Consider the following 14,014-nt stretch of genomic DNA (forward strand, 5'->3'; position numbering starts at 1 on the left):
TTTTCTTTAGTGGGTGGAGCCTACTCCCCCCCCCCACAACTCTACTCTGTGCATAGGCTATGTACAGCCCAGTGATGATGTCACTGCTGCTTTTAATAATTCATATCTGGGTCTATAAAGGCATTTATTGCTACAAAGTGGATTTATATCCTTTGTGGCTTCTGAGGATTTTTTTTTTTCCCTTGCCTTGAGTTCACCTTTAATAGTCTATAAATATGCCCCTGGGACAAGGGGTGGGCAAGAGGGGAAGCTGCCCTGGGCACAGCGGAGCTCGAAGGCTGGGAAAATGGACACAGGGTAGAAAACCCATTCTTATGGTATGCATTACCAGTGGGGGAGGGGGCGCAGTTCCGCATCCCTGTCCTGGGCGCTGGACAAGTGTCCAGGTACTGCCCCTTAGCTGGTATCGGGGGGGGTCACCATGTTCGGGGTCTGTCGGTGTGAATTGGATGCGGTGTTCTCTTATCTTATTGGTTTTCTGACTCATTGGATTGTGTTGCAGTTCCTCTCCGGCGTGGACACGTGGTGTAAGATGTGTAATGACGGCGGTCTGCCCTCGGAGATGCAAGCACTGGAAATGGCCATCCATCATCATCAGACTCTGTACGAGGAGGTGACACAGGCCTACACCGAGGTGAGCGACCCCCCCCCCATTGTGTCATATGCCTGTACAATGGGGGGTCATAGAGGTTACTGGGACACAGACAGGAGATCTGTACCGAAGGGCGACCCCCTCACCTCCTGCGCCAATCTCAGGTCTTCATTATTCTTTACATCTCAATGTATACATTGTATAAAGGTCACCTGGATCCCGTCCTGTGCAGAATATTATTCAAAGAGATCCGGACCTGACATGGCGGCTTCTCCCCCGTCCGTACAACGAGAACGCCAAACCACCAAAATACTTTACAGCTTCCCCTCCCTTCCTTCCTATAAATGTAACCATTCAGTAAAAGTGTAAATGTAACTATTTAATAAAAGTAGCGATACTTACCTGCCTTGTCCCTTTCCCCGGCCTCTTCCTTTTCCTTTTAATCCTTTTAAAAACTTTTGACAAAGATCGGGATGGGAATTTTCAGTAAGTATTAAAACATTTTTTTTTTTTATACAAAGATTAAAATCGATAGAGATATAAATAATAGACCTGTATACAACTAGGCAATACGTTCTTACATTATACTTAGTCCTAAGTGCACTTTTGTCTTCTACATGTTTCACCACATTGGCTTCTTCAGGAAGTATTAAAGAGGAAGTAAACCCCCCCCCCCCCCCCCCAAAGAAAAAATGAGAAAAATCTGTAAGGCAAAGGCATAATGAGCTAGTATGCTTCACATACTAGCTCATTATGAAATACTTACCTTAGAACGAAGCCCCCCGAAGTGCCGCCCGCTCAGCGACAGGACGTCCGACATGTTCGGTCGTCCGGCTTCCTGGTTCGCGTCCTCCGACCATCTGATTGGCCGGGGGCACGATTACATCACTGCCGCACATGTGCACGGGAGCCGCCGTTCACAGCACAGGCACAGGTGGGCATTCCTTCAGAGCGCATGCGCCTGATGACGTCATCGGCTGCATTAAAAGTAAATATCTCCTAAACTGCTCAAGTTTAGGAGATATTTACAGTACCTATAGGTAAGCCTTATCATAGGATCACCTATAGGTACAAGTTCCAAGAGAGGGTTTACAACCACTTTAAAGTGGTTGTTAAGCCACCTGTATAAAATTGATGGGGCACTATTCCTCCCACTGATACCAATGATGGGACACTATTCCTCCCACTGACACCAATGATGGGGCACAATTCCTCCCACTGATACCAATAAGGGGGCACTATTCCTCCCATTGACACCAATGATGGGACACTATTCCTCCCATTGACACCAATGATGGGACACTATTCCTCCCATTGACACCAATGATGGGGCACTATTCCTCCCACTGACACCAATGATGGGGCACAATTCCTCCCACTGATACCAATAATGGGGCACTATTCCCCCCATTGACACCAATGATGGGGCTCTATTCCTCCCACTGACACCAATGATGGGACACTATTCCTTCCACTGACCCCAATGATGGGACACTATTCCTCCCACTGACACCAATGATGGGGCACTATTCCTCCCACTGACACCAATGATGGGGCACTATTCCTTCCACTGACCCCAATGATGGGGCACTATTCCTCACACTGACACCAATGATGGGGCACTATTCCTCCCACTGATACCAATGATGGGACACTATTCCTCCCACTGACACCAATGATGGGGCACTATTCCTCCCACTGATACCAATGATGGGACACTATTCCTCCCACTGACACCAATGATGGGACACTATTCCTCCCACTGACACCAATGATGGGGCACTATTCCTCCCACTGACACCAATGATGGGGCACTATTCCTCCCACTGACACCAATGATGGGGCACTATTCCTCCCACTGACACCAATGATGGGGTACTATTCCTCCCACTGACACCAATGATGGGGCACTATTCCTCCCACTGACACCAATGATGGGGTACTATTCCTCCCACTGACACCAATGATGGGACACTATTCCTCCCACTGACACCAATGATGGGACACTATTCTTTCCACTGACACCAATGCATTTTCTACTCCCACTGGCCTGAGTCTGGCCTCCTAAAGTCTGAAGAACAATAATCCGGCCCTTTGTTTAGAAAGTTTGGAGACCCCGGGTTCTAAATGAATGCATTTTAAAAATCCCAGTGCCTCTTGGCTCTGTTGTTGTTGGTCCCCAATTTCCAGTTCTACTTTTTCTTTTTATCTCTGGGTTCTTACTTCCAGGCTGCTGTGAAACAAAAGGAGAAATTAATGAAGAAATAAGACCCCCCCCCCCCAATACACTCACTTGTACTGTCTGCCCATTGTGGATTGTACTCCTCTCCTATGTACAGTCATTGCTCTCTTCTCCCTACAGGTCAGTCAGGACGGGAAGGCTTTGCTGGATGTATTGCAGCGTCCGCTCAGCCCCGGCAATGCAGAGTCCCTCACAGCCACCGCCAACTACTCCAAGGCTGTCCACCAGGTCCTCGATGTGGTCCACGAAGTCCTACATCACCAGCGCCGCCTGGAAAGTATATGGCAGCACCGCAAGGTCCGGCTTCACCAGCGGCTACAGCTCTGCGTCTTTCAGCAGGACGTGCAGCAGGTGATGTCATTTTATTATTTATTTATTTAGCGCCGTCAATTTACACAGCACTTTACATATATATATATATTGTACAATAACATCAGTCCCTGCCCTCAAGGAGCTTATAATCTAAGGTCCCTAACTCACATTCATACAGTATCTCACAAAAGTGAGTACACCCCTCACATTTCTGTAAATATTTTATGCTATCTTTTCATGTGACAACACTGAAGAAATGACACTTTGCTACAATGTAAAGTAGTGAGTGTACAGCTTGTATAACAGTGTAAATTTGCTGTCCCCTCAAAATAACTCAACACACAGCCATTAATGTCTAAACCGCTGGCAACAAAAGTGAGTACACCCCTAAGTGACAATGTCCAAATTGAGCCCAATTAGCTATTTTCCCTCCCCGGTGTCATGTGACTCGTTAGTGTTACAAGGTCTCAGGTGTGTTAAATTTGTTAAATACTGTACACACACATAGTAGGGCCAATTCAGACAGGAGCCAATTAACCTACCAGCACATCTTTGTAGTGTGGGAGGAAACCGGAATACCCAGAGTAAACCCACACAGGCACAGGAAAAGCATGCTAATACCAGGCAGTTAGTGCTGTGGTTAGGATTTGAATGGACGACCCCTAGTGCTGCCAGGCGGAAGTGCTAAATCACAAAAGGGTATTTGTGATGTCTTGAGTTGACGGTTTCCTGATGTCATGCAGACGTGTGGCAGGCGGGTGACAGCCCCGCAAATGTTTATCAACATTGTTAAGGCTGGGAGATCACTATAAACACAATGTATTACAATGTATCATTTCCTTCTTTTACATCAAAGGAATCAACTTCTGTCTGTAATGAGGGCAGTTTAACCTCTTAAAGACTAAACCATTTTCTGACATTTGTTGCTTACAGGTTAAAATCAGTGTTTTTTGCTAGAAAAAAAACTTAGAACCCCCAAAGCATTATATATATATATATTTTAGCTGAGACCCTAGAGAATAAAATGGCAGTCATTGCAATCTTTTATGTCACACTGTATTTGCACAGAAGTCTTTCAAACGCAGTTTTTTTTTTTTTAGGGAAAAAAATAAATTTTAATGAATTAAAAAAAAAAAAAAAGAGTAAAGTTAGCCCAATTTTTATGTATAATGTAAAAGATGTTACCCCGAGAATCGTGATCTTTATTCTAAGCAAAAAAATTGTGATTCTCATTTTAGCCAGAATCGTGCATCTCTAAGTTACACTATATATTATTGTGGTGATAACAGTTATTGATATCTATTATCAACTATTCGTTGTTGATTTGTGATTCTATGCACATTTATTTTTCAATCAGTTGTGCTATCTAGGATATAATAGTGCCGCACTATTGTATACAGTCTTTCCTCTGCTGTGCTGGCTGCTCATTTATCATCTTCGGTTAAGGTTATTAGCGCAGTATTTCTTGGGTTTTCTTTATACTTATTATGGGGGATTGTTTGTAGAATTTTGAGGAAAATAATGAATTTAATCCATTTTGGAATAAAGCTGTGACATAACAAAATGTGGGAAAAGTGAAGCGCTGTGAATACTTTCCGGATGCTCTGTATATTTTGATTAATACTATGTATATTATTAATATTGTGTGTGTGTATGTATAAATGTAAATGTATTTATTTAATCTAAATGCTCCAAGGAGGGATTGCTGCACTTAAAATTTATTGAAAATTTAAGTAACAAAATAAGCATTATGCTTTATGGAACAATATTTGTATATTTTGACACTTTTTAAATATTTCAATACATTTGTAATGCGGCGATCCCTCTTATGTACATTGTATTTATTGTCTTTGGGGTGGTCTGATTGCACCTGCAAATATTCTGATGTGCTATTCACCGGCTTCTCCTAATACATTGAACAAAATTAAATAAACGCAACACTGTTGTTTTTCTCCCATTTTTCATGAGCTGAACTCAAAGATCTCAGATTTTTTCTATGTACACAAAAGGCCGATTTCTCTCCAATATTGTTCACAAATCTGTGTAAATCTGTGTTAGTGATCACTTCTCCTTTGCAGAGATAATCCGTCCACCTCACAGGTGTGGCATATCAAGATGCTGATTGGACAGCATGATTATCGCACAGGTGTGCCTTAGCTGCCCACAATAAAAGGCCACTCTAAAATGTGCAGTTTTACTGTATTGGGGGGTCTGGGGGGGGTCCGAAAACCAGACCACCATTTGCCTTACACAGTGCAACCCATCTCCTTGGCATAGAGGTGATCAGGTTGGTGATTGTGGCCTGTGGAATGTTGGTCCACTCCTCTTCAATGGCTGTGCGAAGTTGCTGGATATTGGCAGGACCTGGAACACGCTGTCCTATACGCCGATCCAGAGCATCCCAACCATGCTCATTGGGTGACATGTCCGGTGAGTATGCTGGCCATGCAAGAACTGGGATGTTTTCAGCTTCCAGAAATTGTGTACAGATCTTTGCACCATGGGGCCGCGCATTATCATGCTGCAACATGAGGTGATGGTCGTGGATGAATGGCACCACAATGGGCCTCGGGATCTCCTCACGGTATCTCTGTGCATTCATAATGGCATCAATAAAATGCACCTGTATTCATTGTTCATAACATACACCTGTCCATACCATAACCCCACCTCCACCATGGCCCACTCCATCCACAACGTAGCCTGCCCATACCATAACCCCACCCCCACCATGGGCCAGTCCATCCACAACATACGCTTGCCTATACCATAACCCCACCGCCACCATGGGCCATTCCATCCACAACGTACGCTTGCCTATACCATAACCCCACCCCCACCATGGGCCATTCCATCCACAACGTACGCTTGCCTATACCATAACCCCACCCCCACCATTCCATCCACAACGTACACCTGCCCATACCGTAACCCCACCACCACCATGGGCCACTCCATCCACAAGCTACGCCTGCCCATACCATAACCCCACCGCCACCATGGGCCACTCCATCCACAACATACGCTTGCCCATACCATAACCCCACCGCCACCATGGGCCACTCCATCCACAACATACGCTTGCCCATACCATAACCCCACCGCCACCATGGGCCACTCCATCCACAATGTACGCCTGCCCATACCATAACCCCACCACCACCATGGGCCACTCCATCCACAATGTACGCCTGCCCATACCATAACCCCACCGCCACCATGGGCCACTCCATCCACAATGTACGCCTGCCCATACCATAACCCCACCGCCACCATGGGCCACTCCATCCACAACATACGCTTGCCCATACCATAACCCCACCGCCACCATGGGCCACTCCATCCACAACATACGCTTGCCCATACCATAACCCCACCGCCACCATGGGCCACTCCATCCACAATGTACGCCTGCCCATACCATAACCCCACCACCACCATGGGCCACTCCATCTACAACGTACGCCAGCCCATACCATAACCCCACCCCCACCATGGGCCATTCCATCCACAACACTGATATCAGCAAACCGCTCACCCACACAACGCCATACACACTGTCTGCCATCTGCCCTGTACCGTGAAAACTGGGATTCATCGGTGAAGATAACTCCTCTTAAGTGCAAGACGCCATCCAATGTGAGCATTTACCCATTCAAGTTGGTTACGATGATGAACTGCAGTCAGGTGGAGACCCCAATGAGGACAAAAAGCATGCAGATGAGCCGGTTTCTGACAGTTTGTGCAGAAATTATTTGGTTATGCAATCCGATTGTTGCAGCAGCTGTCCGGGTGGCTGGTCTCAGACCATCTTGGAGGTGAGAATGCTGGATGTGGAGGTCCTGGGCTGGTCTCAGACCATCTTGGAGGTGAAGATGCTGGATGTGGAGGTCCTGGGCTGGTCTCAGACCATCTTGGAGGTGAAGATGCTGGATGTGGAGGTCCTGGGCTGGTCTCAGAACATCTTGGAGATGAAGATGCTGGATGTGGAGGTCCTGGGCTGGTCTCAGACCATCTTGGAGATGAAGATGCTGGATGTGGAGGTCCTGGGCTGGTCTCAGACCATCTTGGAGGTGAAGATGCTGGATGTGGAGGTCCTGGGCTGGTCTCAGACAATCTTGGAGGGGAAGATGCTGGATGTGGAGGTCCTGGGCTGGTCTCAGACGATCTTGGAGGTGAAGATGCTGGATGTGGAGGTCCTGGGCTGATCTCAGACCATCTTGGAGATGAAGATGCTGGATGTGGAGGTCCTGGGCTGGTCTCAGACCATCTTGGAGATGAAGATGCTGGATGTGGAGGTCCTGGGCTGGTCTCAGACCATCTTGGAGGTGAAGATTCTGGATGTGGAGGTCCTGGGCTGGTCTCAGAACATCTTGGAGGTGAAGATGCTGGATGTGGAGGTCCTGGGCTGGTCTCAGACAATCTTGGAGGGGAAGATGCTGGATGTGGAGGTCCTGGGCTGGTCTCAGACAATCTTGGAGGGGAAGATGCTGGATGTGGAGGTCCTGGGCTGGTGTGGTTACACGTGGTCTGCGGTTGTGAGGCCGGTTGGATGTACTGCCAAATTCTCTGAAATGCCTTTGGAGATGGCTTATGGTAGAGAAATGAACATTCAATTCACGGGCAACAGCTCTGGTGGACATTCCTGCAGTCAGGAAGCCAATTGTACGCTCCCTCAAAAATTGCCACATCTGTGGCATTGTGCTGTGTGATAAAACTGCACATTTTAGAGTGGCCTTTTATTGTGGGCAGCCTAAGGCACACCTGTGCAATAATCATGCTGTCCAATCAGCATCTTGATATGCCACACCTGTGAGGTGGATGGATTATCTCGGCAAAGCAGAAGTGATCACTAACACAGATTTACACAGATTTGTGAATAATATTGGAGAGAAATCGGCCTTTTCTGTACATAGAAAAAATCTTAGATCTTTGAGTTCAGCTCATGGAAACTGGGGGCAAAAACAAAAGTGTTGCGGTTATAATTTTGTTCACTTTTTATTATACTGATGCTGGTGTGGAAATTGAAGTAGACTTCCCCTGTTTTCTTTAGCGTTCCCCTTTACTGTGCGCTCCTTCCCGCCGAGCGGCGAGCAGAGGGTGACACTGATTTTGATGCATGGTCCTGGCTGAAGAAAAAGACCTTTTCCTGTATTTGTAAAGCCGTCTGTAGCGTATCGATTCCCCCGTCCCGCGGAGTCTTCTCTGCCAGGATCAGATTGATATATTTGGGCTGCGGCGATGACAGCGGCGCTCTGTAAGCGCGCTGATCTGGAGATGTCAGCACCTGTGTCTTTTACATCGTCTTCGGCGGGCGGCGGAGATTATGTGCCGCGATGTGGATTCGCAGTTTTTCATTTGTGACAATTTGAGGCTTTTCCTGAGTGGAGGGAAAAAAGCTGCAGCTGAAGCCTCACAAAGCCGGGGGCTTAACGAAGCGCGTCTGGTGGTCTGTAGCTCCAAGATGTGCCAGAACTACAAGTTTCAGCATGACGATTGCACTTACTGCCATCTTACAGTACATGTGTCTTAAATTGGGAAGTTTTAAGATAATGTATTGGGGGGCTTCAGAGAGACCACATGGTAGCTGTTCCATGTATTGGATGCACATGAACTCTCTGTGGACTACAGACCCCCTCCCCCGTTACCCTGGGCCCCAGCAGTCAGTCATAGTTGTATTGATTTGTAAAAAGGCCTTTAATACCATTGATCTCTAGCAGTCTTTAGTAGCATGTCTGCAGTCTCTGACCGTCTCCTACAGCCCCCAATCACTTTCATAGAACCATTTCCTTCAGTAAGTCTTTAGTCCCCTGAACCCCCGTATATAATATATAGGACCCCATGGAGCTGTAAGGGGGGCATGTGATGCCATTTATTCCTTGTAAGCTCACAACAATTGCTATAGAGCAGCAGGGGTCTCCAAACTGCGGCCCATTAACCGGATGTGGCCCTTTGCTTGCCTTTAACCGGGCCTTGGGGAACTACTCCTCCCACTGACACCAATGATGGAGCACTATTCCTCCCTCTGACACCAATGATGGGGCACTATTCCTCCCACTGACACCAATGATGGGGCGCTATTCCTCCCACTGACACCAGTGATGGGGCACTATTCCTCCCACTGACACCAATGATGGGGCACTATTCCTCCCACTGACACCAGTGATGGGGCGCTATTCCTCCCACTGACACCAGTGATGGGGCACTATTCCTCCCACTGACACCAATGATGGGGCACTATTCCTCCTCCCACTGACACCAATGATGGGGCACTATTCCTCCCACTGACACCAATGATGGGGCACTATTCCTCCCACTGACACCAATGATGGGGCGCTATTCCAATGACAACAATGATGGGGGCATTATGCCTCCCACTGACCCCAATGATGGGGCACTATTCCTCCTACTGATACCAATGATGGGGCACTTTTCCTCCCACTGATACCAATGATGGGGCACTATTCCTCCCACTGACACCAATAATGGGGCACTATTCCTCCTACTGATACCAATGATGGGGCACTATTCCTCCCACTGACACCAATGATGGGACACTATTCCTTCCACTGACACCAGTGATGGGACACTATTCCCCCCACCGACCCCAATGATGGGACACTATTCCTCCCACTGATACCAATGATGGGGCACTATTCCTCCCACTGACACCAATGATGGGACACTATTCCTCCCACTGACACCAATGATGGGGCATTATTCCTCTCACTGACACCAATGATGGGGCACTATTCCTCCCACTGACACCAGTGGTGTATTTTTTTATTTTTTACTCCCACCGATGCCAGGGCATTTTCTACTCCAACTGGCCACAGTCTGGCCCCCTTAAAGTTTGAGGGACAGCAAACTGGCCCTTTGTTTTGAAAGTTTGGGGACCCCTTCTATAGAGACTGCACTCAAATTGCAGACATCCCTGACGTCACACTTAAGGACTCAGGAAAACAATTAAAATAGAAATGTATGTTTCCTTTGTGTGATGATCTCAGACGGTCAGTCGGAGTGATTTAGCCGTATTTATGATCTAATCGCCCCAATTAGAAGTGATTGTTCTCATCCTTCGATCACCCTGTGATGCCGGAAGGTTCCGGAGTCTGAGAATTCTGATAGAAGGCTGATAATTACCCCAGCGGGGGTTCCGCCATCAATACGGCGGCTTTGTTTATAGAGCGATATCACGGTCGCACTTCTTCATCAGACTCGCACCGCTGCAATTGTGTGCGGAACAATCCGCTGTGAAATGTTACATTGTTTCCAGTCCAGAGAAATGAGAAGGTAAAATGTGACCGGCGTGTAGAGAACGCTCCCGTGTTCAAAATACTTTCACCATCTGAACCGTTGGTTTACAGTTTCCATGGTGACAAGCTTTCTCTCGACGTCTGTGAGGTCTGGTGATTGCAGAGCCGCTCAGCAAATTTGTTACATTATTACTATTATTATTTGTCAGCATCGGATAATGACGGCTCTCCTTCCAGACAAGAACCCCAAAATGTGTCTGGGGGCAAAAATTTGTAAGGATTTGGATATGGATAGAGTGTAAGCTCCTCTGGTACAGAGACTGATGTGACCATGGGGGAGGGGACAATAGAGTGTAAGCTCCTCTGGTACAGAGACTGATGTGACTGTGGGGGGACATTAGAGTGTAAGCTCCTCTGGTACAGAGACTGATATGACTGTGGGGGAGGGGACATTAGAGTGTAAGCTCCTTTGGTACAGAGACTAATGTGACTGTGGGGGAGGGGATATTAGAGTGTAAGCTCCTTTGGTACAGAGACTGATGTGACGGTGGGAGAGGAGACATTAGAGTGTAAGCTCCTCTGGTACAGAGACTGATGTGACTGTGGGGGAGGGGACATTAGAGTGTAAGCTCCTCTGGTACAGAGACTAATGTGACCGTGGGGGAGGGGACATTAGAGTGTAAGCTCCTCTTGTACAGAGACTGATGTGACTGTGGGGGAGGGGACATTAGAGTGTAAGCTCCTCTGGTGCAGAGACTGATGTGACTGTGGGGGAGGGGACATTAGAGTGTGAGCTCCTCTGGTACAGAGACTGATGTGACTGTGGGGGTGGGGGTATTAGAGTGTAAGCTCTTCTGGTACAGAGAATGAATTGACCGAGGGGGAGGGGACATTAGAGTGTAAGCTCCTCTGGTACAGAGATCGATGTGACTGTGGGGGAGGGGATATTAGAGTGTAAGCTCCTCTGGTACAGAGACTGATGTGATTGTGGGGGGACATTAGAGTGTAAACTCCTCTGGTGCAGAGACTGATGTGACTGTGGGGGGGGGGGGGGGAGGGGACATTAGAGTGTAAGCTCCTCTGGTACAGAGACTGATGTGACTGTGGGGGAGGGGACATTAGAGTGTAAGCTCCTCTGGTACAGAGACTGATGTGACTGTTGGGGGAGGGGACATTAGAGTGTAAGCTCCTCTGGTGCAGGGACTGATGTGACTGTGGGGGAGGGGACATTAGAGTGTAAGCTCCTCTGGTACAGAGACTGATGTGAATGTGGGGGAGGGGACATTAGAGTGTAAGCTCCTCTGGTACAGAGACTGATGTGACTGTGGGGGAGGGGACATTAGAGTGTAAGCTCCTCTGGTACAGAGACTGATGTGAATGTGGGGGAGGGGACATTAGAGTGTAAGCTCCTCTGGTACAGAGACTGATGTGACTGTGGGGGAGGGGACATTAGAGTGTAAGCTCCTCTGGTACAGAGATTGATGTGATTGGCTCAGTGATCTCTGTACAGTGCTGCGGTATATGTCAGAGCTATATAAATGTATAATAATATTAGTTTGTTACTGGGGGGGGGGATGGGAAGGACATCAATTTTAGAAGGGTGATAACTGTGGGAAAAAATGGGCAGACATATTTGATTGTGTACTAGGAATATTTATTAGCCGTGACTCCACCTTACACAGGGCACTATATCGGGGTATATATATATATATATATATGTCGGTGTCATTGTTGGCTCTTGCATTGGCAGGAGTTGTGAAGGATTCTGGGTAAGCTGTGACCAGGGAAGGACCATGTGGAATTTTTTCGCCTTGCAGCTGCTGTGTACAGAAGTAATTAGCGGCGCTGGTCCCGGCGGGGGACTTCACAATGTCCCCTATAAACCTCCCCGATTGTGGCGGTCCCACATGAACAGGACTCTCCCCCTTTAATGGCTGACCTGCCTCCGATGACTGATTAAGACGTTCTATCTCATCGGAGCCATTAGCAGACGCAGCAGTAAAACACGGAGCCCTCAATGGGCCAGACGGGGAAAGACAAAGACCCCTCCTGAGAGCGCTGCCCCCCGCCATTGTTCCCCGAGACCCTCAGAGCCAGCCTGGGCCGCTGAGCTTCCTATCTCCTCCGAGCAGATGTGACTGGCGCTCGTGGCGGCTCTCGTAAAACAACCAAATAAAATAATTATTTGTTAGAACAAAATCCAGAATAGTCGGCACTCCCCAACCCGCTCCCGTGTCGCGATGAACGCCGGCCGCACACGGCGCCATTGTTTCCAGTTCAAATGTAGTTTTTTATTTTTTTTTTATCAATCTTTTGCGCCTCACTGGGCTGCTGCTCACGTTTTCTGCTTTTTATTTGAAAGATTATAGTTTAAAAAATAATTTTTTGCTTAAATTAATTTAAAGATTAAAAAAAAAAAGTAACTTTGCCCATACACAATACAATTGTACGCCGGCGCAGTCCTTCCAATCTGTACTGATGGCGTTTCCATTGGAGGAGAAGAGGAAACGTTTTTCTGCGGCAAAGACCGGCTGAGGAAACCCCGATAAACTTTAACCAATTCAGCTGTGGGAGGTTTACCCCCCCCCCACACACCTTCTTGACCAAGCTATTTTTGTGCGATACGGCACTGCAGTACTTTAACCACTTTACCACCGGAGGATTTTGCTGTCTTACGTCTGGGCCACTTTTTGCGATTCGGCACTGTGCGACTTTAACTGACAATTGCGCGGTCGTGCGACGCCGTACCCAAACAAAATTGACATCCTTTTTTTTCCACAAATAGAGCTTTCTTTTGGTGGTATTTGATCACCTGTGCGATTTTTACTTTTTGTGCTATAAATAAAAAAAGAGCTTAAATTTTGAAAAAATAACAATATTTTTCACATTTTTTTATATGAAATTACCCCCTAAAAAAATGTAAAAATCAAAACGTTTTTAAATTTTTGGCCAATTTGTTTTCTGCTACCTATGTTTGGTAAAAAGAAAAATGACAATAAGCGTATTTTGATTGGTTTGCGCAAAAGTTATTGCGTTTACTAACTAAGCGAAAGATTTCTGTCATTTTTGGTGTTTTTTTTTTTTTTAACGAGTAATGGCGGCGATCTGCGTTTTTTTTTTTTTTTTTTGCGGGACTGCGACATTGCGGCGGACAGATCAGACCCTTGACTGACATTTTTGACACTTTTGGGGGTACCAGTGACATTACTGCAGTAATCAGTGCTATACATATGCACTGTTACTGTAATAATGACACTGGCAGGGAAGGGGTTAATTTTATTGGAGAGGGAGGGGTTAATATATGCCTGGTGCTTACTGACGTGTGTGGGGGGAGGGGACTGAGTGACACAGGGACAGATAGCAGGTTCAGCTATGCTGAATCCTGTAATCTGCGACTGTCTGTCACTTAGGAGACCCGCCCACTTTGTTTACACAAGTGGGCGGATCTCCAAACTCGATTCCCCGACGATCGGGGAAGAGCGGGGGTGATCACCGCCTCTCCTCCCCTGGCCCGACTCCCGCTGTGACTGAATACAGCGAAAGTGAGCTTCCGGTGGCGCGCGTGCGCCACCCACAAGGGGAGGAGTCCAGCGACGTAGGTCTACGTCGCTG

General features: G+C 47.3%; 1 protein-coding gene across 7 annotated transcripts in view; it reads left to right on the top strand.

Annotated features, from left to right (window-relative positions):
- The window catches only part of KALRN (kalirin RhoGEF kinase), a 530,952-nt gene that overhangs the window by 206,737 nt on the left and 310,201 nt on the right, over positions 1-14,014 (top strand). For all 7 annotated transcript variants that reach the window (XM_082262172.1, XM_082262174.1, XM_082262176.1 and 4 more), the window contains exons 8-9: positions 503-634; positions 2,955-3,185. In XM_082262172.1, the coding sequence (XP_082118298.1) occupies positions 503-634; positions 2,955-3,185 (363 nt within the window). The remainder of the gene's footprint in view (positions 1-502; positions 635-2,954; positions 3,186-14,014) is intronic.

The sequence above is a fragment of the Pelophylax lessonae genome, assembly GCF_965119305.1.
Source record: "Pelophylax lessonae genome assembly, chromosome: 6".
In the NCBI taxonomy this organism is placed as follows: Eukaryota; Metazoa; Chordata; class Amphibia; order Anura; family Ranidae; genus Pelophylax; species Pelophylax lessonae.